The 25,496-nt window shown below is 33.8% G+C and overlaps 1 protein-coding gene and 1 long non-coding RNA gene across 3 annotated transcripts; both read left to right on the top strand.

Annotated features, from left to right (window-relative positions):
* Positions 1–11,651: 11,651 nt before the first annotated feature.
* Positions 11,652–13,789, top strand: LOC143530911 (uncharacterized). Of its 2 annotated transcripts, XR_013134936.1 has the most exons (7): positions 11,652–11,673; positions 11,818–11,940; positions 12,404–12,484; positions 12,592–12,648; positions 12,802–12,875; positions 13,189–13,312; positions 13,547–13,789. It is a non-coding gene; the product is annotated as an uncharacterized LOC143530911 (long non-coding RNA). The 2 variants fall into 2 exon arrangements; XR_013134935.1 differs by lacking the exon at positions 11,652–11,673 and having other exon boundaries at positions 11,808–11,940.
* A 6,068-nt stretch (positions 13,790–19,857) lies between these two features.
* On the top strand, positions 19,858–22,286 carry LOC143530910 (uncharacterized). Its single transcript, XM_077026319.1, has 9 exons — positions 19,858–20,164; positions 20,750–20,796; positions 20,899–21,001; positions 21,127–21,213; positions 21,289–21,372; positions 21,570–21,623; positions 21,729–21,809; positions 21,974–22,019; positions 22,110–22,286. The coding sequence occupies exons 1-9, from the start codon at positions 19,901–19,903 to the stop codon at positions 22,166–22,168; spliced, it is 825 nt and encodes a 274-aa protein (XP_076882434.1). The 5' UTR covers positions 19,858–19,900; the 3' UTR covers positions 22,169–22,286.
* The last annotated feature ends 3,210 nt before the right edge of the window (positions 22,287–25,496 follow it).

The following is a 25,496-nucleotide window of genomic DNA, read 5'->3' as shown; positions in this document are numbered from 1 at the left end:
TAGTGATTGTGAGTTGTACTCTATGCTTTGTTGTGTGTACTTTTAGGGGTAAATCATAAATGTGTGAAAAATGTAAAAGTGAGTCTTGTGGCTCATTTTGTAACGTGCTATGAATAATGGAAGTATTTGTTGGATTGTCACATTAATTTGTATGGGAGCCACTTACTATTAGAGGGAAGTTTATCTATGTCGGTTTATGTAGTACTTGTGTTTCTTTCTAACACATTGCGATAATTTTTTAACGGTTAACGAATAAAGTTTGGTTATATAGGGCAATTTAATGGTAAAATGCGATCTCATACACAAATGATCGCAGAGAATGCTAGGTAGCCCCAAGCCTACAATCTCTTGTTCTTTGAAAAAACCGATTGAAATCGAATTCAAGCTTGAGATTTTGAAGTCCCCAACCCATGTTCACTACTTTTTAAATACTAATTGAGCTAAAGCTCATTAGCTCTTGCAATAATTCATTTAAAAAAAACATGGGCATACTAATAAATAAAGTATTTATTTTAATAAATTTAAAAGATAAATAAATAAGTATAAAATTATCAGGCAGTGAGGATTGTTTATAAACAGAATTACATAAACTTTCATTTATGTTTTTATCCAATTTCATACGTTGTCCTTTATCTTTAAAATTACTATGTTTTATCCTTTACGTTTAAAAATTCAATAACGTTTGTCCTCTGACCCTAACACAGTTAATTTTTTTCGTTAAATCTAGTGTTGTGCACTGCACATGAGGGCAAATTTGTCTTTTTTGCAATTTAATTTAAAAAGAGAATAAGCTGGTCGTTTTTATTATATAATCTTTTTTAAAAAACTTGGACATGTGAAAAAGTTAGGTATATTAAAAAATCATGGGGTAGTTAGTTTAGAATAAAAGGTAAACTTGTAACTATTATTTAAAATTTAAAAGTGAGTGAAGTTGAGGGAACTATGTAAACTAAAAACTATTTTACTCATAAATTCTTAAAATTATTGTATCTAACGCAATATATCTTAGACCTCGTAAAATTCAAGAGGTCCTTAACCGCTATATTTATATATTATATAGATATATGAGCTACATTTCTATTGATTTAATTGAGGGGCCATGTGCCATATCGTTTTTTCACCACATGGACGGAAACAATACTTTACTAGAAGAAATGCAATTATTTTATTTAAGAAAGGTGGTTTACGTTCTTAAAGGTGTGTTTGAGATCATGTATACTAATGTCGGCATTCGGAACACCCTCCTAAGCTATGTGTTACGAGGGCTTCATTGGGGGCTTAGTTGAGAAAAATGTATCGCTACGTAGGCAATGCGTGGACACATTTTTTTGCTCACTCGTAAATACTTAAAATGAGTGTAATGAGAGGGGCTTGGTTGATGATTTAATCATTATTCAATTATCTATAATATATATAAAACGAAAATTCAAAAATTCTACGTGTCGCGATGTGGTCGTTCCCGTCTTTTATGGAAGCCACCAAATTGCTTTATTCTTAAATGAAGGCTTCTCATGCATTTGACCCGAATTCATGGGTATGGGTCTCACCAAACCCAGATAGTCCTTAAACGGGTTATAACATCTCATTATATTAAAAATTAATCTCATTAAATATTTAATATGAAAAATCTTATAAAATAGGGATATACTAAAAATTAATATCCATTTAAAAAATATTATTTATAATTAACAAAACAATTTTATAGTAAATAAAATAAGTGGGTCATGGGTCTCACTAAACTTACATAACTTTTAAACCGGGTATAACATCTCATTTATTTGTGAAACCCTTTTATCATCAACTCCTAAGTATATTATTAACTTTCTTACAATAAATAAAATTTAAATCCAAAAAAATATGTAAATATTATAAACGAATAATGTAAACAACATATGAGGATACAAATAAATTACAATACATGTTGTGCGTAAAAAAAAGGAAAAGGAAAAAAAAACTATAGAACTAAGAATCTTAATCTTATATATAAATGAAATCCTTAAATGCTTTCTGGTTGCTTCTTAAAAGATAAAAAATATAGAACTAAGAATCTTAATCTTAAATATATATAAACAAAATCCTTAAATGCTCTTTGGTTGCTTCTTACATTATCTTAAGCCACCAAACTATTTTATTTATAAATGAAGACTTCTTATGAATTTGACCAAAATTCACGGGTATGAGTCTCACTAAACCCAAATAACCTTAGACGTGTTATAACATCTCATTATATTAAAAAATAAGCTCACCTTGATATGAAAATCTTATAAAATAGGGATATACTAAAAAGTAACATCCAATTTTTTTAAGAAAATGATATTTTTTATATTAAGTAACAATTCTATAGTAAAAAAAATAAACGGGCCATGAGTTTTACCAAACTCATATTTTTTAAACAGGTTACAACATCTCATTTATTTGTGAAACTCTTTAATCATCAAACCCTAAGTATATTATTAACATTATTATAGTAAATAAAATTAAAAAAAATATATAAATATTAGACACGAAAAAGAAACACAACCCATAATACGGGAGATAAAAACTAGTTATTATATATATTTTTATGTTGGCTCCTCGCTGTCGTGCCATTTGGCTGGCGTGGAGATCGGGTTTTATCCGGTAAATCCCTCAATAGGTGGACCGCGTACGAAGTACCCGGCGTTACCTAGTTGGTCGTTAAAAAAAGTTCATATATTAACAAACATAATTAAATGTTATTATTAAATACAAGTAACATTTAAAAAGTTAGCTTTATTTAATTTGTATAGAATAAAATCATAAAACTAAAATGGAGAACTAAAAAAAGAGAAAAAAAAATAATTTGAATATTGAAAAATCATAAATAAAAAAGACGTATCGGGAATGCATTTTTTATTCATTTGTCTTCAAACCCTAAATTATCTTCAAACTAGAGATTTAATTAAGTTACATGCCCACTTACTCCAACCCTTCCAATTGAGAATCAATCACTAATGATGCAGAAATTTGTGTTCATGCGAGGAGGTTTGAAATTCCTCTGCTCCACAAATTACAATTACAAAACCCCCACATTATTTTACACATCTAAATCCGAAAAACCTGATTCCCAAACCCAAATCCACGACCACGACCACGACCACGACAATCATTCCGACATTGATGATGATGCTAGCACCCAAGGTAATCCATTCAATACATATTGTTTTGTTGCACCAACCAATGAACAACTAACTTTTTTGGTATAATGTATCTATATAGCATTTGTTTTAATTTCTATTAGTTTAAGGACTCAATTGTACTTTTCTATGCAGTCAATATCGCCTATATATCGGTTATCTGTCCTTTGGCGATATATAAATCAGAATATCAAAATATCAGTACCGATAAAATCAACGATATTGACCGATATTGGACTAATATTTGACCGATATATCACCGGTATTCCCGATATCAGTGTTTTAAGTCTTAATTATCAACTTTTAGTGTTCAATGTTAGTGTTTTAAGTCTCAATCAATTCTTACTTGCTACGATTGTTAGTGTTTTGCAATTTGCAAAAGTTAATTTGTTAATGGTATGAGACTATACTGAATTATTAGTGTTAAATTGCTATATATATGAATTTTACATGATATTAAAATTACCGATATCCCACCAATATCTCACTGCGATAACCTATCTATATCTCGGATATCGGTTGTTGACCGATATCCTATATTTTTCCGCATTAACTGCGTAGGTACTTTTGTTATAGTTTTTGAATGATAAATAATAAGATGTGGTAGTTATGTCAGGAACTATGCTTGGCTTCTACTTAACCACTGTCAACGCTAGGGATGAGCGTTTTTGGTACCGACCGCCAGTACCAAGTTGTGAGTTTTCAGTACTGGTACCAGTATGGTTCAATAAGGTACTGGTATTTCTCGAATTTTGCATGCCGAACTTTTCGGTACCAAAATTTTGCGTTTTTGAGAGACAATTCTTGTTTTTTCTATCAACCAAGGAACAACGGTTGTTGTCGTTGCTCGCAAGATCAGAAAGGTTGGGGAAAATTGAATTTCAAAAGTCCTCCGGTAGCAACACTATAAAAAAATATATCCTAACAACTTCTTGCAATGTTAGATACAGTATAGTAGACTTTATTTAGCTATAAAGGAAATGAGTCACGCGGGTTGCTAGTGTTTGTTATATGCTAACGGATTGGTAAAATTGTTTGATCAAAAAAGTAATCGTTTTGTATTACTTATGTACTGTTGTAAATGTGTTATAGACTAATATATTGATTTATATGCAAATGACCGTTCCTTCCGTACTTGCTGGCAAGGTTTAGTTTACACATTGAACTGACCTGCTTTGTCTCGCTTAAAACTTGCTTGTTTTGACCGAATCTCATTTTTGACTTGTTGATAACTCGTATACTTATACACAAAAATTGACAACTTTTAAGCAAAAATCGTTTCATATCTGATCAGTGAACTCTTTTATGACAGAGCTTAAAGCAAAAATCGACAAGTTTTACAAGGGTGATTTTGATGCGATACCAGACATTTTTGAATCAATACTGAAAAGAAAGTTATCAGGAAAGCATCAAGATTCGGATGATGAGTTGATGAATGAATTTCGAAAGGACCAACCCGACGTAAATATTGATGAAGACTTTGATTCCAGTTCTAGTTCAGATTCTGATTAATAGGTAAGACAAAAGTATGTTCAATCAAGTCAAACTGTTTAGATGTTATTATGCTTGTTAATGTGTGTGTGGTTCACGAGTTATTGCTGAACTGCTTTTTTGCACACGTGTTTTTGATAGGAAATATTGTGGGGTGTTTTGTAAGGTGATATGTTACATTCGTAGATCTGTATGCAGATATGAGGTCTATTTAATGAAAATTGCTTTAATAATTTGCGGGTTTTTCTTTCTACACGTTTATTCTAAATCAGTCTTTTTTTCTTATACTATTTTAGTTCATTTGCAGTTAGCATTATTGTTAGTGTTTGTAGCTACAAGATACATATATAAAACAGTTCACAAATTGAGGCATTTAAGCATATGAAAAAGAAAAAAACTTAATTGTTCTAGAATTCACTTTATATTATTGAATTGTTGTATTTTAAAAACCGTAAGAAGTTGAGTTATTAAGGTTATTAAATTATAGGGTAATTATTTATTAGTTTTGTAGAAACTCAGAATATATCAGATTGTTATATATTGATTATTGATTTCTTATCTTCGGTCTTTGGTTCTATAACTGACGTTAGGTCATTCCAGACTGGAGTGTTACAATTAGGATAACACTCATTCTTGCAGGATCATTTAGAAATAGTTTGGAGTGAGAATTAGTAGAAAATGGTTAGAATTCGTGTTACTTATCAGGATTCTGTCATTTCGTAAGGTTGGATTTGTAATCGATTCAATCTTGGTTATGAATACAACAATATACTTAGGGGATGTTTGGGATTACTTATTTTTACTAACTTATAACTTATAAACTTTTTGAGAAGTAATAAGGTGTTTGGGATTGCTTATAATGTGAGTTTCATAAGTTACACTTTTGTAACTTATTAACTTAATGAAAAGTTATAAGGAAGTAAAATAAGGAATCCCAAACACCCCCTTAAAGGTACATGATTGGGAACATTTTGGACGCATGCGCATGGTAATATAAAAATTACGCTTGTTGATATGATTGCGAATTTACATAATATTTTTGTTACACGGAGATATGGTTCATGCAACTATTTCATTTTTTATACAACTTCGAGATTTCGATGTTGACTTAGTAGGGTTGACTATCATCATGAATGTATAATCTTCGGTAATCTGCATCTGCTCGAATGTGTTTATAGCGGATCTTAGCTACATAGAACACTTGAATTATATATGGGCCTTGAGCCATATACTTTTGTACCAAAAGTATGAAGAATCCTTAGCATCTACTAACGACATTTTTTGATGAACATCGCCCTAGTTAGTAGTTACCATTTGAATGGTCAAAATATTATATCAACAATCTCTAGACTAAGGTTGTCCACGCAAACGCATTATCGTTCATCGACTGCTGGACGTTGAACATAATCACCATTGGTAACCACTATTGTATTTGAAAACATGAATAAAGATACGTTTGCAAAGTTTTACATTGGACTTTGGACATCATGTTGTATCAACCGAAGATATTATCATGAACCATTTTAGGAAGCAAGTTTCCATCAAGTGGTTTGACCCGGGGCAGATCTAGCATAGGTTGAGGGGTAGCTTGCGCCACTTTTCAGCTTTTCTTCTAGATCCGCCGCTGATTGAGACCTACCACGAGTATCTTTCACGCTGAACACCCCCACTTAGTTTTTAACGTTTACCTATATGTAAATTTTTACACAATTTGGAGATACTTTTTTCCGTTTTGATTTGAAAATACAAACAACTCTGACTTCAATTTTGTAAAAGTGACTTGACTAATGGGTATGTAAGAAGAAGAGACATATATGGTGGTCCAAAACGACGAAATAGTGCTTCAAATTTGGGTTTTTAGACTTCCAATTAACAAAAATCAAGATGTTTGGAGCACCGCTTCGAGGTAATTTTTACATCAGTCGACTCATATCCTCATTTTAATCAAAAGTCCTAAAATGTCAGTTTGAAATTTGGAAAAAACTCAATGGCGTTAATTATTTTTTTAACGCGTGTCCAATGAAAACAATTAGTGTGTAAGTTGGGACCACTGACAACTATTCTCTGAGGTAGGATTATTATCAACCAACTGTAAAAAAATAAGATTATTAAAACCAATTTGTCTAAAATAAATCGTGAATTTCCAACCAATTATATTAGTTTATGAAACCGTGACCAATGATCATTAAATGTATATATTAACTTAGTAGAGAAAATAACCACCAACAATTATAACGATGGCGAAAATCCTAACACTACATTGGCATGATAACGCCTCCCACACCATGTTGGGGTTAGAAGGGGTATTATATATGGAGAAGAGACGCCGCCATGTTAACGAGTCATTTCTTCTATTTTTGTTGTTCATCAACTATTGAAATTGAAATGAACTAATATCATATCAATCCGGAAATGTAAAATGATACACACATTATAAAATTCAAGAGGTAATATTCGAGTTAGCTAAGCTTGTGGGTGGTTTTGTCCAATGTCCAAGTGGGGCACCAAAAAGACACAGGATATGTTGGAATCGTATTCCTCTTTTAAAAACCAAGTGATTAAAAAGGCGAAAGCCAAACTATATAAAAGGAAAAATGTATGAACTCAATCAAAAATTATGAACTCAACGAATTCGATTTCTTGCAAGGAACAAAAGTGTTGTCACAAAGCAACATAATTCGCTTGTGGTGCGTGTTTATGCGTATGCTGTCCAATAATCGTGCTATGGTCGTGTGTGAAGGTCTCATGTCGGTCCTTGGTGAGGAAGACACAAAACAAATCATGTTGTGGGTCAGGTAAGAGGGTTTTTGCTGCATACTCGTCATTTTCAGATTTAGAAACGGATACCGAGATGAAGAAAGAAGGCATATGTAGTAAACATTATTATCGTTTCACAAACAAATTCTAGAGAGTTTTGTATTGGTTCTTTTGGTAGAACATTCATAATGGGTTCTTCATATTATGTGAGTGTGTTCTCTATTTTTTAAGGTGTGCTTAGAGTGATTGTGAGTGAAAGAACAAGAAGATGTTACTGCTCATGGTTAAATTTGAAGAAACATTGTTCACCCTTCATAATCTTTTGTTTTTGAATGTAATTGCGAGTAGAGTAAAGAGAAAACGTAATGATGATAAAGGTATAAAAAATGTTATATAATTGAAAAAGAGTGAAAAATAGTGATTTTTAGTGTAATTTTAGATTTGAAGATGGAGAACCAATTGAGAATGCTCATGCTCTACCATTCCTCTGTCTCTATCCCGTCAACTATGGCTCAATTTTGAGGACCAAATGAAACAAAAATTTAAGGCCCTAGTTTAGTACTTTTTCCATTTTTAATAACGTTATTTGTATTTTTTATTTCGGTTTGACATGAATATATATATGTTGATTCGGGTTATGTATGTCAATAATCGATCAACTAAAAGGTTGCTAGTTTAAAAGAAACCAACAATGTATATTTATATTACACGAAATCTTCTATATCATAAAAGAGAAAATACAACTATGATTTATCACTACGCCCGATGGAGCATATTCTTAAGGAATCTAAGAGATAAGAGGGAAAATGACACTTATTCATACTATCCATGTACCGCTAAATCCTGCATTGCCACCTCATCTTTACCGTAAATATATGCAAATCACAAAATTAGTGGCAATACATATGCACAAGTACGTTATAACTTTTTGTTTCTTTTTTAGTTCTACAAGTATAATAAAGGTAAAAAATGAATCAACTTTATGTGACAAATCTTTGTTATGGAAAGAAGTCATGTATCATACCCACAAAGATGGCAACGTTGTTGCCATGTGTTTTGAGAAACATACACTCTATTCGTATTTATGCCCCATCATCTCTAAGTGACACGTAGAAAAAATATACAAGATAAGCCAATCGAATCGACAAACGTGTGAAGTATGTAATTGAATTGCTCATAAACATAAATACCACAGTTAAACAAATAAACCACAATCATTGCTTAAAAACAAAAATACTACGTAAATTCAAAATTAGTAACTTTAAAATATATGATAACAAGACCAAGTACAATTGTTTGTACAAGATGTCGGTCTATAGACAGAATATAGCTCGGACATCTGTCCTTCACTTAATAAATATAAAGTAAAATAAACCAAAACGTTTTTATGCAACACTAAATTTTGATAAAAATCATCAATATGTCAACATTCTTACCTTTGAGCATTTACAATCAATCCATCTTATCTTCTCATCTTTAAAATACAAAAAAAATTCTTCTAAAAACCTTTGAGCGTTCACAACCAGTTCATCTTCTCTTTTCATATTTAACATATAAAAAAAATCTTTTAAAAACATATTAGATCTCATCCACCATTTTTCTGTCTCAACCCGAAAGTAAAAAAAAAGAAAAAGTCATTCGTATCAAGTTATTGTTAATGTATAAAAAACAAGAAACATAATAAAATATGTGTTTGTGAGATAAAAGATAAAGGTAAAGAATTAGATGTGAGTGTTTTTAGAAAATGAGAGAGAACTTTTTTTAAAATGTGACTTTTAGTTAAATAGATGCATGTTAACATCATTTTTAACATAGTATTTTATGGAGGGTGACTTTTAACTTTTAGTTTTTCGTAACTTTTAAACTGAAAACATGAGTCATGATCAGGGAAACAAAATCATTCTTTTTTAACTACACATGTATAGCATTTTGTTATACACCTTTAGAAGTAACCATAAAAGACTTTTTAGCCTAGTGATATCATAATGATCTTAACAGTTAATGCGTAAAACTATCAGATATCGGTCAATGACCGATACCTGAGATATCGGTTATCGCAGTGAGATATCGGTGGAATATCGGTAATTTTAATATCATGTAAAATTTCTATATATAACAATCTAACACTAATAATTCAGTATAGTCTCACACCATTAACAAATTAACCTTTTGCAAATTGCAAAACACTAACAATCGTAGCAAGAAATAATTGATAAGACTTAAAACACTAACACTGAACGCTAAAAGTTAATAATTAAGACTTAAAACACTAACATTGTGAATATCGGTGATATATTGGTCAAATATTAGTCCAATATCGTCGATATTATCGGTGCCGATATTATGAACCAATATTTTGATTTATATATCGCCAAAGACCGATAACCGATATATCACTGATATATTGATGATTTATATCGTCGATATCAACTGCATAGATAATGATTAAATGATGTTTTTTATTTTGGGTTTAAAAACTGTAGTGAATAGTGTTGTAACTTTAGGAGTATGATTATAAATAGTGCTTGCGTTTATTGTTAAAAATTTATCTCTTTTTAAGGGTAAGGGTTTGAAATAAACAATTGTATAAAATTAAGAGTATAGTATAGTATAGTATTACTAGATGTATGTTCGCTGGTAAAAAATTACATAGAAGTAATCATCATTAGAATTGTTAAGTAGTACATTAGGGTTGATTGAACCAGAATAACTAAGAATAACTCAATGTTTAGATTTTAGCTAACTCCATTTCATCTTTAGATTCGATATGATAGTTATCAAAACCTTGAGACAAATAAACAAATAAACGACATTTCTATTTCTTTAGTGGCAAACGTCATGTGATTAGGGGTGTAAACGAGCTAAGCCGAGCCTGAGCTCGACTAGGGGTTGAAAGTTAAAAAACTTTGAAACACGAAGGGGGTTTGTAAGAAACTAATCTTTCCTTCAAATGAAAATCAAACCCTCACAAGAACACCAGTTGACTTTCTAATGCCACCGTTACTTCACCGTTAACTCTCCTCCGTCACTTTAATGGTTGTTCTCACTCACGCACGGCAGCTCCGCCTCAACCCACCACCGTCCGCCACCGTCTCCTCCGTCATCTACGACCCCACCTCTCTCTCTCTTGCTCTCATGCACTCCGACTCTTCCTTCTCTCTCTACCCTCACATCTCACCCTTCTCACCACCACCTCCCACCGCCACCACCACCACCGTCGTATCGCCACCGTCATCCTCAGCCACCGTCCTCCGCCTCCGTACCACCACCGATACCGATGTAATGTTTATTGTTTCCTCTCCGTACCTTGCCGGAAGCTCAATACTGTTACGGTTTTATATTATTCGGAACGATAACCAATTCGCTAGGGTTAGGGTTATGTGCAATCAGAGTGATTTAGTCTTTGATGAGAAGAGATTAGGGGTTTTGGTTAAGGTGAATCACGGTGTGTCGGTTAAGCTTGCCGCGTCGATGAATGTGTTTGCGATGTACTCGGTTTCGGATCGGAAAGTTAGGGTTTTCGCGGTGAAGGGTGTGGGAGATGGAGATGGTGAAGTTGATGAGAACGGCGGTGATTGAATGTGAATTGCCCGTGTTTTCGGTTTGTGTTTCGACGGGGTTTTTGATTTTGGGGGAGGAGGGTGGGGTTAGGGTTTTTCCGTTGCGGCCGCTTGTGAAGGGGCGGAAGGTATCGGATAAGATATTGGATAAGTCGAAGGTTCAGAAGTTGAAATTGGTTAATGGAATGGTTTCGGGAATTAATGGAGGCTCGGGTTTGTATGCGAAAACCGGGAAAGTTAATGGCAGCACGGAAGAAAAGATTGGGAAACATTATGATAGTGCTGGTAAGTTATATCGCGCTTAATGCAATATAATAGTTTAGGGAATTAGAGTTATGGATGCTTAGGATCATACGTTATGCGCATTATTATAGATGACTGATATTTTGTCTGCCCATACATTGTATATTGACAGCAAAGTTGAAGCCTTTGAAATTGAGGCAAAACTCGCAAGAATATGGAGTTAGATTTGTGCCATTTAAGAGCAAAGAGTTTGAGGATTACGAATCCTCAAAAGGACCGTTGATGATGTCAATAAAGGCGGTTTCCATTCAGTTTTTAGCACATAATAAGTTTCTTGTTTTGGACTCTGATGGAGAACTGTACCTGCTATCATTATCCAATCATGCGTCTGGATCAGAATCCGGTCATGAGATGAAGAAGTTGACTCTCACCATGAAAGTTCAGAGTTTTTCCTGATGAGTCTACAAGTATGTTGCTTTTACCTGTTATCTTTATTGTAAAACCTAATGCAGCGTTGCAACTTTTTGTTTTGTTTGATTTTATAGTGCAAATACTTGATTGAAATACTGACATTATTGTTATTCTTGTACATGATTCTTCTGAAGTTGCAGGTCCTAAAACTGTTTGGCTGTCAGATGGACAATATACTATACATGCTATAATTTTATCGGATACGGATTCTACTGCTGCCAATGAATATGAAACCAACATTGAAGAAAAGATTCAACGCTCAGGTACTAAACTTTTTTTTTTTACTTTTCAAAATGGATTTTCTTATAATTTGTCAACAGAGTTATACAGCTTTTGTTGATAGATTTCGTTCGTTATGTTAACCCTTTATGATATGTATAATTTGTTAGCTAGTTGTTCATACCGGTTACCCTTTCATAGTCGTAATTATGTTTTTTTGTTTTGTTCCATATGATCATGCTTGATAGTCATCGCTCATAAATGACACTTTTTTTTTCTTTTTGTTAACACACCTTAGTTATTATAGCAAGACTCCCTGCCAAGGGTTTGTTTTTTTGGTTGGCAACCTTATATACTTGGATGGAGTTTAGTGGTTTGTGTTACAGATAGTATGCATATCAGGACCTTTGATATTGATTTGTGTTAGGTTAAAATGATTTACATTGCTTTGAATGTTAATATAAAGTGTTGGTATCTTTTACTATGAATTGATTGGTTCTTTGCCAGCCACTCAAGTTATATTTACAAGTGAAAAGATTCAAGAAATTGTTCCCTTGTCTGCAAATGCAATATTGTTGCTTGGACAAGGTATGTTTATTAAAAATGAATTCTATGATATCCAATTTCTTTAATCGTCTCGGCTGCCGGTGCTGATTTGTTTATAGTTCTATTGATTACCTTTTTTATTTTTGCAGCCAATAACATCTTTGCTTATGCAATATCTTAATGATGCTGTTTTTCTTTCCAATCTGGTATATACTCATTTATCTTTTCGGTTTATAGTAATTAATCATATGACTTGTACATCGTGGCCATGCTACAAACATGATCTTTTAACTTATGTTTTCTTGGAGATTGATTTCTTTATTCTCTTTCGTCTTCTTATTTTGAATTTGGATTTTCAGGACGTATATCTTCAATCACACATTGATGACTTTTTCCGCTTATGAAATCCTTGATTGATCTTTTTGTTTAAAGAGTAAGTTTCTACATTAGCCTTGACAATTACCATCACAAATACAGGTGGTAGACTGTTAACAATTCTTTTTTTCTTCTGTATCTGCATATTTCACAATTTGTTCCAAACTGTTCACTCTTGCAAACTACTATGAGATACACATACAAATTAAAAGCTTACCTTTATCTAGAGTCTTAAGGCTTCAAACAAGTTTTTAAAAGCTTTATTTTCACTAAACTATTAATGATCTTGAATCATATTGAACTAGTTGCTAACTGAACACATGGTTGTTAAGTTATTTATTACTGCTATAATGATATGTATACCTTTGCAGGTGGATGCCATTTTGTTCTCTTCCAACCATCATTTCATTGTTATATCTGTCCAATCATGAGCTTCAGTTGTCACTTATACTTTCATGTAGTGCGAATGTTTCTGTGGACACTGTGCTCTTGAAGGTATGGACTAAAAACTTCCTCCCTGTATGAAATATTCATGTTGTCAGACCAAAACACGTCTCTTATTCCTTCGTACCCCCTAGGTTTTAGAAAATAGTTTACTTTTGACTTTATAGATATCAGAATCTAGTAATTTATGGATTAAAATTGACAGATTTGTGTAGTTTCTGTTCCCGCAGCATTTAATTGTGGATTAAATCAACTTATGCGTCTTCATGTGTTACTTCTGTACAGAGAATATTATGGAACCCGTTTGGTGGAGTGCTGTTTGAGTTTCATGCCGCCTAAGCAAGTGACATGCTCCTGAACACTTTAAAGACATATTTGTGACTATTTGAGCTTCTGGGACTGGAGTCAACAATGGGAGTATAGGATTCACCAGAAGTTTAAATGGTGGTGTTTATTGAATAATAATAAGACATTTACTTTTCCAGAAGTGCAGTCTCATGCTATCTGCTGCACATAAATTATAAAACCTTTTGTCTGCATTATTACCATGTTTATGTTTGAAATCCTGATTTTTATTCGACCAACATGAATATTAAGTTGTTTTAAGTACTGTTTCTTTGATCTTTGGACGGATGACCGAGGTTTCTTATTGGTAATATTGTTACTTGGTTGTATTTGCTAGTTATTGAGAATAGGATCATGCATTAGTCCAGAACAATCAAACATGGCGAAGCGGATATCAGTACTGTTGTTTGTTGTGTTGGTTTGGATCGGTTAATGAACCTACAGTACATTGAATCTTGTATGTGTAGACGGGCACCATGCGGGTACCCCTATCAGGTTCAAGGGTAGCTTAGGGTACGTTGTCGCCACCCTTTGAGGGTACTTTGTGTGGGTATCAAAATCAGGGAGTAGTGCTCATTGAGAAGAGAGAAGAGAGCTATGTTTTTGTTTGGAGAGGAGAGAGGAGGATGGGAGGTTTCATTGGCTCTCACTAGGATCTTGAGTCGATGGTAATGGTACCATTAATTTGGGTAGTTTATGGTAATTTAGAACCAACCCGAACACCATCCGGTATACACCATTTTGGTCATGGGGTGCAAAATGGCGCTTGTAAGCTCATTGAACCCCGCCTCAGTGTCACTAGTGAAGGGGTGCAAATTAGGGATGAGCGTGGACAGTACCCGTATTCGTATCCGTACCTGTACCCGATTGTACTCGTACCAAAAATCAATAAAAACATGTACCAATACCCGTACCAAATTTTTCGGTATGATACGGGTATTTCGGTACAGTACCCGTTTTTGTACCACTTTGCCTTTTTATTTCTAAATCTTCAACGATCTTGAAACCGGTTCCGGTATGAGTAACAAACAACCTGAATTAGTTCGGGTATCGGTACTTTCACAGGTGCGTGACGGGTACCAAATTAGTACATGTACCAAATTGACGTCGATTTAATGATAAGATAGTATTATAGAACCCAAATTCGGTCGCCGACTTTAAGTGATTTGTTTGTTGGTTCAAGTCTTGGATGTTATATTATTTAATTTCGAAGAAACGTTCGTACTTGTTCAATAATAACATGGTTGGAGAATTTATTTTATATCTTAAATATGAAGAATCTCAATTAAACCTTTATATACTTCAAACAGGTACAAAATACCAAATGTACCCGTACCGTACCTGTACCTGTACATGTACCCGATTGTACCTGTACCAAAATTCAACAAAAATGAGTACCAATACCCATACCGAATAAGATAAATCGGTACGGCTAAAGGTACGTGTACAGGTACGGTACGAATATGAGTACGGGTATTTAGGACAAAATGCACCACCCCCACGCGGGTCATTTGCCCCGCTCAACCCGTGGTGGCCCTACCTTAATAGCATATTAGCATGTGAAGTCACAGTTTTAGGCCACAAAATATTCAAGCCCCCCATTTTTCTGAAAATAATTATATTAAATATATGGTCTAAGCTTAAATTCAAATTCAATTTTAATTTTTCTATGTGGTTTAGTGGCAAGATTTTCAAATTATTTTTACGAAAAACCCCCGTTTCATCCAACGTCACCGCCTTTTTCTTAAAATTTCTTAGGAGTTTTTTTTTCTTTCTTTTTTCAATAGTATGTAGATTAGAATATATTATAAAATCATTTAATAGTTGATTAGATTATAGATAGTAAAGGTTTTGAATTAATGAAAAGAAAACTCAAATATGTGATATTTTTACGGATGTTGGTCTAAAATAAAATTACAAAAAGTATATAAAATGTATTGATCATTTGAGAATACCCGCATGTAGTACGTTAAGTTATATAAAACTCGTGAACTATAACATTATATAAGTTAGGTGATATTAATAAGGAAAAGTAAAAGTCTCCACCAAGTTTCCTTGCATGTATCATCCTAAATATTCTAATAAATAAAGAAAGTTGCGTTAAATTGTCGTGCGTTTAATAATATTAACTAACGTCTAATATGGAAAAGATCATAGACTTGGATTTAATTAAGATGGATTAAGGGTAATGGGCCTTAGGTCCATGAGCCTTAAGGGGTATAAATACCTCCTTAAAGCACCCTTAAACCCTAAACCATCATTCATTTCCATCTTATTCTCTATACATTCAAAACACAAACACATACACCACCACATACGGCCGGTGGCCGAGAGAGAGAAACGAGCAAGATCCGAGAGAGATTAAACGTTAGTTGATATTAGATCTTTATTACACGAGATCTAGAGTTCCCAAACAAGCTAACCAAGATCGAACAAGCACAAAAGGTATGTTCTTGACCTTTAAATTTTACGTTTTATTGAACGTTTAGCCTTGAAACTTGAAACGATAATAGATCGGATCTAAACGAAGCGTAAAGTAGCGAACTTGATGCTAGGACGAACCTAATAAACCCATAAACATGTACGGTTCGTTTAAGATAAACCGTAGATCTTGTATTGAACGTTCTTAAGCTTAAAGGTCCAAGCTTTATAGTATATACGTGATATATATACGAACGAAAACGGTTAGGGAACGTTAGTGGGTGATGTCGAACCATAACAAGGGTATTAAAATCGCCAAAATGCTTGATAAAAACCAAACCCGTAGCTGAACTGAATAACTTCGCCTGCAAAGCTTAACTTCGCCTGCAAAGCTCAACTTCGCCTGCAAGCTTAACTTCGCTTGCAAGCAAGTTCGCGTAACTGTAACTTCGCCTGGTGATAAGTTCGCCAATGATAACTTCGCCTAAAGCTAAGTTCGCCGAGCCTTAACTTCGCCTGGTGATAAGTTCGCTCAATGCTTAACTTCGCTTAATATTAAGTTCGCTTATTGTTAAGTTCGCTTCATGATAAGTTCACTGGAGTTAGCAAATTAGAAAATAAATTAAATCCTAATGAAAAATGTGTTAAGACAGTTAATGGAAATAAAATTTTTCCAAGCTGACCTGGCAGCTCGACCCCAGCCAGGGGCTCTGCCCCTTGGACCCGCTAGGGGCTGCCGCCCCTAGACCCCGCTGCCAGGGGCGCTGCCCCCGGACCCCCGTTCGTTGTGGGTTATATAAAGATAGAAATACAACATGAGTAGTAGTAGTTAATTGATACATGTAATTATTATACAGTTAGCCGTGCACAGCTCAAGAAGGGAATAACGATTAACAGAGAGCGTAACAGGATTCAGGTGAGTTTCTAGCCCCATTTATGTGTTATGTTTTCGGGGCTGTGTGCATACTCAATACGTTTGTTAATACGTTTATCCTAAGAGATAAGTGTATGCCTTATGTGAATAATGTGAAATGTATGAATGATTGCTTGATGGTACGTGAACGATCTTCGGATATTGCACGTACTGTCAGGTTGTAACGCTACGTATAAGGTAAGTATGATATGTATGCTTATGTGTATGAATGTGAAAGTTAATAAAAGAAGAAAATGATGGTTGGATGGTTGTATGGTTACGAAGAGGGTACCGGGCCCTAATAATACTCGAGGTATGATGTATGGTTGTATGGTAACGAAGAGGGAATCGAACCCTACTAATATTCGAGGAAAGAGGGTACCGAGCCCTAATAATACTCGAGGAAAGAGGGTACCGAGCCCTAATAATACTCGAGGAAGGAGGGTACCGAGCCCTAATAATACTCGAGGAATGTAGGGCGTAATGCTCTTTATAACGTAAGATATGAAAACAAGTTAATACAAAAGAAAGTATGAATGAATGAATATAAGTTTGTGTATATTGTATAATGTATGTTTAACTAGAACTCACTCAGCGTAGCTGACTTTTAGTATGCACGCAGGTGAGTAGGATGAGGCAGCTCGCTTGAGGAGACACGTGGCACTGAATAAGAGGCTGGCATCGGAAGACTCAAGACGTTTAAGTTTAATGTTTCGGTTATTTTGAAAGACAAGATGATGTTTTAAGACAATATGTGTTTTGTTATGAAATGTTTTTTTTAAAGCTTTTATATTCCGCGAATGTTTTAATTAACTCTGATATTTAGAACTGCGTTTATGAGTAAATCCAACACGAAAGTAGGGCTACCGGTAACAGGGCCTTACATTGCACATGATAATATTGAGCGAATAAATATTTCATAACTTTATCAGATTCTTCATATGCTGTAAATCAGATATTAATTTTTTTTATTGGGTGTCATAAAAGTATGTCTATTTTCGTATTTTTCCTCTAAATATGTGATCTTCGTTACTTTCTTTTACACATGTTTTTATTCTTTTGATACACAACATGGCCGTGAAAACGTTAACTGATGCAATTGATATGAGTTATTTTATGGCCTAGTAGGTCAAGCTCACTTAACCAACTTTGTTTTAATATGAGATAACCAACTTTATTTGATTATAAATAACCATCTAGTTTAAAATTTATTACGCATTTTACGGGTTCCATCATGTAAAATACAAAGGGCGAAAGCCCGGACCAAAACTTTTTGAGCTATGTGAAGCTTACTTTGCTTTAAGCCTCCAATATGATTGGGCAAGCACTGCGCTCAACCAATCATTTTTTAAAAAAAAAACATATAGTCTTATTAACCATTCTATACTACTATGGTTCTAGATGCTTTGAGAGTTCCAAGGCTGGTTTGTTGATAACTTAATACAAATGTCACATGAAAACATGAATAAGACCCTAGGTAATCACGCGTGCTTGCTACTACATCGTAATGTTTTATTGATTGAAATAAGCCCGCTTATTGCGGATTCCATATATTGGTGCACGTAGTATATGATGTATTTTAATCAAACAAACTATAGTATAGATGTTGGGATAAGATCAGTGGCGTAGCCACACTTTAAGGTGGGGTCCTCCGTCCCCTGTGCAAAATTTATTTTACTAGTATATATGTGTTAAAATCCCGATCGACCCCTGTATAATTTTGACCCCGACCCCTGTGTGATTTCGAGGACGGCACAATGACCCTGTTGGGATTTCGAGAACAACCTTATGAAATTTGAGACCGACCCCAATAATTTTTATTTGACATATTTACAAGTTTAATTATATAAATATATATAAATAACATTCCAACTAAAGTTGAGTTTAGTAGGAAATAATTAAATACAAGTTTAAGCTCAAATGCTCAATTAATCTATGCTCAATTTATAAGCACAAGTCTCAAACTCCCAACTTAATCTACGTTTAAGCTAATTAAAAAAAGAAGTATGATGGCAGAAGTAATAGATCATGTAAATTTAATGAATTAAGTGTTTTAATCTAAAAAATGTTTCAGCTATACATTATTTTGCTCAATTACTTCATTTGCGTTGGTGTATTGTTTATTCATTAATTGAAGTTACCTCTCATATCATTATTACTCATTGCAACCGTATGCGTTGAAATTTGCTTTTCGGCGATGGAGTACCTGAAGTCCAATTTACGTAATCATATGGTGATGAGAGTTTAAACGATGATTTTATTTATTTCATTAAAAAACAACTTGCTTATAAATGTCAAACTAGATAATGTTTTGGTTATATTTCAGAAAATGAAAGCCCGTGTAAAAAAGCTAGATATATTGCTCAATAATTATGCATTTATAATAAAGTTTCTCGTACTTTTCTTTTGTTATATAATTCTTTGTTTGATTATCATTTTTTTTATATATATGACTGACGCAATTCAGCCCGACCCGATTGTCGAACCGGACGAAAAAAAATTTTATATAGCGATGGTTAATTATGTATAGATAAAGAAATTCCGACCCCTGTGAGAACTGGATCCACCACTAGATAAGATGATAAATAAATATAAAGTGATATGTTGATTGAAAGAGTAAATACATATTTAAGTTTTTATTTTTTTACACAACTTATAGCATGGATGTTTTCCTCTTCAGAAATGATCATGTCTACTAACCTATTATTACTCATTAGTAAAACCGAAAGAAAACTTGGTAAGACAAATAAAGTGTCCCTGAAACGAATAATAATAATAATAATAATCTGTAGTTAAGAGATTGCCACGTCAGTAGAAATCTGGCGGTTGGAACGAAACTTAATCCATCTTGTTGTTGTTTGTTTAACGACTAACGATATCCTCTTATTCCTCTCTGTGAGTGTGAGTGTGAGTGTGAGTGTGTGAGATTAATCAATCACAATCACGAACTCCATCCGTCCATGGCAATGAAAGCATTAACCACCGCAACAATCAGCGGAGGCGGTAACATCATCTGTTCTAATCGGTTAATTCTCTCCGGCCACCACCAATCAATCTCTTCTTCCAATCAGTTTCCGTCGTTGAACTCTAGATACCTCACTACTAATCAGGAGGATCATTTCCTTAGGAGGTTTAAGTTAGTTATCGTTAGAGCAGCTGATTCCTCGGTTCCTGCAACCGCTACCAAGTCCATTGTTGAAGACGATGAGTTTTCCCTAGCAAAGGTAACCCTTACTTTTATATTAAGACTGGATAGATACTTACTTTACTTATCTATTTATGCACATCAATTTCATTACAATCTGCCATTTTGGGGATAGATGCATGCATACTCGTCTATATCATAATTACAAGTTAAGATTTAATTATTACATTTTAAAACAAATAGGTAATAAGATGATAGAATTTAGGCTTTTACTGTGGATTATTGTTAAGTCATTCAACCTAAGGGTGTAAACGAGATGAGCCCAAGCTCCAGCTCACTTCATTTTGATTTACGAGAGCTCGAGTTCAGCTCGTTTCGAGCTTTTTTCTAAAAGTCCAAAAGAGGTCAAACTTAAATATCCACAAGGCTCGTCAACGAGCCTGAACGAGCTTTCCATACAAGGCTTTAGCCCGGGCTTGATAACTAAGCGAGCTCTATTTGAGGCTCAGGTTCGGCTCGAGCTCAAAAAAGCCCGACTTCTTTCGAGCTTTTTATTAATCCAGGATCAAGTAGCTCGTTTGCACTCCTAATTCAACCACATTTCTAACCATTGCATCAGTATCCTTAAATTGCTGAATTGTCTTTTATCAACTCTTTTCTGCAGGTATCCTTTGGTGTTATTGGACTGGGACTTGGATTATCACTCCTATCGTAAGCACCAAACGCCATTGATCATACTCTATGCTTTAAGTTACATTTCCAAAGTAGTACATAGGTTTCATTTTTTGACATCGTGTTGTACACGCGTTACAGTTACGGTTTTGGAGCATACTTCAATATTCTCCCTGGATCTGAATGGTCTGCATTGATGTTAACATATGGATTTCCTTTGTCAATTATTGGGATGGCTCTTAAGGTAAACCATTAAAATATTTATAATTTAGCATTATGTGGGAAATGGGAATTAACCTAATTACAATATTGAGTTCTCATAAAGCATAAGCTGTTTGTAAATGCTTGCAACTTTTTCCATGTTTGCAGTATGCAGAACTCAAACCAGTACCATGTTTGACATACTCTGATGCTCAGACACTGAGAGAGAAATGTGCAACTCCAATACTTAAGCAGGTTAGAAAGATTAATTTTGCAATATGATGTTAATGCTATATAGTGAATACTTTTGACACGCGTCCTTTGTATTAGGTTAGAGATGATGTTATCAGATACCGTTATGGGGATGAGCAACATTTGGATGAGGCTTTAAAACGTATATTCCAGTATGGTCTGGTAAGTTCTAGCTTTTACATACATCGTGTGCAGGCGTTTATTAGATGCAGCCTTTTCATATCACAAAAAATATAATTTCTAAATACTAAAAAATGTAACCACTAATAATACACTTCATTGTGCTATCAAAACTTCAACATTCTGCAGACTACAGTTATACACTGGCTAATGTCGGTATATGTCGTCATTTGGTTTAGGGTGGAGGCGTAGCAAGAAGAAATGCTCCCGTTTTACAAAAAATCCGTGAAGAAGTAAGCCACCTCTTGACTTTTATCAACATTTTTTTAAAACCGTTTCACATAACTGTAATCGAAGATGCCAGTTAATTACTTTTTAACCTGGGTATGATGATTTAGGTTACTGAAGATGGTAAATATAGTTTAGTGTTGGTGTTCGAGGCAAAAGCACTTGAGTTGGCTGATTTTGAGAAGAGACAGGTGAGCATTTTTAGCAACTACTAGAATATAATCTATACATAATTTCGGTATATTAATTAACGAGGCTTAAGCATACAAAAGATTGCAGTAGTTTCGGATATGTTGATTTGGCCACATATATACGCGATCTATAACTAACACGTCAAAACAATATTGTTTCACAGGAAAAATTCGCTTCCTTTTTTGGCCCGGGAATCACAGCCAAAGTTGGTGAGTTAATGACTTCTCGTTACATTTTATTTTATATAAAGTTTAACAATTGAATTAAAATAAGTTCATTGTGGATTGTATTGGATGCAGGGAAAGGAGAAGAAGAGAATATGTATGATGTATGCCTAATCTCCAACACAACACTGTAATTACTCACATGCTCCGCTTTGTATCTCCTTAGAACTAGATTATTATAACCTTGTAAAAGAAAACAGTGTATTCATTATATTAAACAAAATATATATGTGATGATGTATTTATCGTTCATGTTAATGTTACAACAAAGCTGAGCTTTTCGACAAGCAATTTAAACTCGAAACTTAATTCGAGGTTAGGGGTGTACGTAAATGGAGATTATGGAGAATTAACTTTTATTTATCTTAATGAATATGTAAAGCATCAAATTCCAACCAATCACAACAGGCACTGTTTCTTTGAAGAATAGCACTTCAAAATGAAATTAACTTTGGTGTTTTTCTATTAATTTTATGCAATGTCATGTGGCCCCAGTTTAAAGTTATATTGCCCTCCTACTCTCAATTGGGCTGTAAGAAAACTTACCCAAAAAAAATTATTTTTTACATGTGGGACCATGCAAAATATTTGAAATTTAAAAATTGGCAAATGAAGAGTAACAAGGAAAATATTTGAGTTAGTAACTTGAGAAAGATGGAAAACTTGTGGTTGGAAATTGGAATACATAAGAAGGTTGGATTAATCATAGGGAAAGGGTCTTAGTGTTCTTTTGTAGAATTAAACTAGCTTGTTGCGATAGAGCCGTTAAACGGGAAAGATTGACGTAAAAACGTTGAACTTCACTTTGTAATGGGGCCGTTAAACGGGAAAAAATATACGTAAAAATGTTGAACTACAAGTGCGTGTTGCAACATGTTAACTCACAAAGTTTAGACTGAAACGTTAACTGAAAAATATGTAAAAGATTAATAGTATTTGGACAAAAGTTGAAAGTGGAAAAGTGTTGGGGCTAAGAATGAAGACAAACTTATAAAAGATGAAAACTATACGGTTAAATGTAATGATGAAAAGTACAAATTAAGTTGGTAAAGGCTCTCGCATTTGGGAGTGAAGACCATGGTTCAAAACCTGACATGAGTGAAGATTATTTTTTAAAGTAATTAAAATATATAAGTAATGGTAGATAAGTATGTGTAGCTGCTAAAAATTTACAAAGTGTTATAAATATATTAATATTATGGTTATCAACAGGGGCGGACATACCTTAAGGCCAGCCGTAGCCTCCGCTACGACTCAAATTTTTACGGGTAGTGTAAAAAAAAATATTTGGCCGATTTTCGTGTTTCGTTACGGCTGGAAAAATGGTTGGTGCTTCTTGCAAAAGAAAAGATATTATGTTGGAATTAAAAAGTGAGAGGGTGAAAAATGAAATTCTTCTTGGTGAGATTAAAACATGATAAGGATTAAATCAAGAGGTTTCTCTTGCACGAGCGGAGACACGCGATGGGGTTCTCATCATAGAACAATCACAAGTTTGTTAAAATTATTCCCGGAAGTTGTTGAGGTGCTTCAATTTATTAATTAGATGAAAATAGTGTGCAACAAAAATCTAATGCGAAAAGTATTCTATCATATTTTAAAACTCTTGAATATGTGTTTTATATACACTTGTTGGACGAAATTTTAGGCCTCACAAATGCTTTATCAAAATATCTTCAAAAAAAGAGTCAAGATTTGTTGGAAGCGTCTAAGTTGATAAGCGGGACAAATCGAGCATTGAATAATCTAAGACAAACCGGATTTGACAAGATGTTGGCAAAAGTTACATCTTTTTGTGAAAAAAACAAGATTAAGATGTTAGATATGGAGGAAAGTTATGGTAATCAAAGAAACCGGAAGTGCGTCATTACTAATCAACATCATTTTGAGGTTGAAGTTTTTAACACGTTCTTGGATATGCAAATTCAAGAACTTGAAAATAGATTTAGTGAGGTCTCAGCTACTTTGTTAGAAAATATGTCGGGTTTAAATCCTTGTGATTCGTTTTCCAAGTTCGACATATTTAAGATAGTGGCTTTTCAGAGATGTATCCAAATGATTTTACTAACGAAGAAAGAGGGTGTATTCCGGGTGATATTACGACATTTTATTACACTTTAGAGGAAGATGCTAATTTTGCAAAACTGGGTGGAATAGGTGATCTTGCTCGTGTAATGGTGGAAACCGGAAAACACACAACTTATCCTTTGGTTTATCGAATATTGAAGCTAGCATTGGTTTTACCGGTTGCAACTGCAACCGTTGAAAGATGTTTCTCTAAAATGAAGTTTATCAAGACGGATTTGCGCTATCAAATGGGTAATGAGTATTTGAACAATGCTTTAGTTTATGCGGTCGAAAGAGAAACGTTTGATAAAGTAAATGAAGAAGATGTAATGGCTCGGTTTCAAGCTATCAAATACCGAAGAGGAGATATTTACAGCCCAACCTAGATCCGCCACTATAGGTTCGTTAACCCAGTTAGTTTAAATTTATTTGTTGTCGTGTTCTTTATATTTGTTTCGTTAACATTGTATTAAATATGGGTGGTGGGGGGGGGATTTTTGAACGCTACGGCTCGGTTTCGAGTCTAGATCCGCCACTGGTTATCAATACCTAATATAGATTAGCTTTCTCCCCAAATTTTCTTATCCTATATATACATCTCATTGTACATCACACCTAATTATGTACAAGTAACTATGCAAGATACAGTATTCATAACACATTGTACAAGCATTAGCAATAATGCACAACAAAGTTCCAAACATATAAATTATCATCGTATAATGATTAAACTCTCGTGACTTACTCTGCATGAAAATAATGAATATAATGTTCAAAAGACGTTGCATTCAAATACAGTGTCTTGTCAATGATGCATGGAGATAACAAGGGAACGTTTTGATCTGTTTCAAAGTTAGTCTGCGGCTTCATGTATCAACTCCCTTGTTGAATTCAATAGAATTGAATACATGGTAATGGTGAAAATTTGGTCTTCAAAAATGCAGTTTAAAAAACCACTTATCAAAATAAACAAGCAATCTCACAAACTCACCAAATAGACCTAAACCACAAACTTAATAAAATAATATCATATTTTTCACAACTCCATGAATAACAAACATCTTATAGACCAAATAACCTTGACCTTGATAACAACCAAAAGCATATATAGGTTACAAAAGTTTTTATAAATTCATAAGTCTAATGAAACTGTATTCATGAACTCTACATGGACAAAACACAAATCATCACCGGCTACAACAGATATAACCTACATCCAATATAAGTCATCAAAATAACATAGCATTCGCCAATATAAGTCAACAAAATATGCAGCCATGTTACACCAAGCACACCATCCCCTAGTTCTTGTAGTATTTTCTAAACCGTGACCTGCAAAATAATACTCTCGTTAGCAGTCTATAATATAACATCGATAAAAAAAGAAAGAAAAAG

This window comes from Bidens hawaiensis, unplaced genomic scaffold (genome assembly GCF_021521415.1).
Source record: "Bidens hawaiensis isolate Kalapana, Puna unplaced genomic scaffold, B.hawaiensis_p1.1 tig00009067_1, whole genome shotgun sequence".
Taxonomy (NCBI): Eukaryota; Viridiplantae; Streptophyta; class Magnoliopsida; order Asterales; family Asteraceae; genus Bidens; species Bidens hawaiensis.
The sequence above is the reverse complement of the archived record's forward strand: the minus strand, read 5'-3'. Positions and strand labels throughout refer to the sequence as shown.

What these genes read in the sequence shown, in the direction of transcription:
- LOC143530910 (XM_077026319.1), top strand. Translation starts at nt 19,901, where the DNA reads ATGGCAATGAAAGCATTAACCACCGCAACAATCAGCGGAGGCGGTAAC. An exon ending in TTATTGGGATGGCTCTTAAG is followed by an intron (nt 21,002 to 21,126) that starts GTAAACCATTAA and finishes CCATGTTTGCAG; the next exon opens with TATGCAGAACTCAAACCAGT. An exon ending in GTATATTCCAGTATGGTCTG is followed by an intron (nt 21,373 to 21,569) that starts GTAAGTTCTAGC and finishes CATTTGGTTTAG; the next exon opens with GGTGGAGGCGTAGCAAGAAG.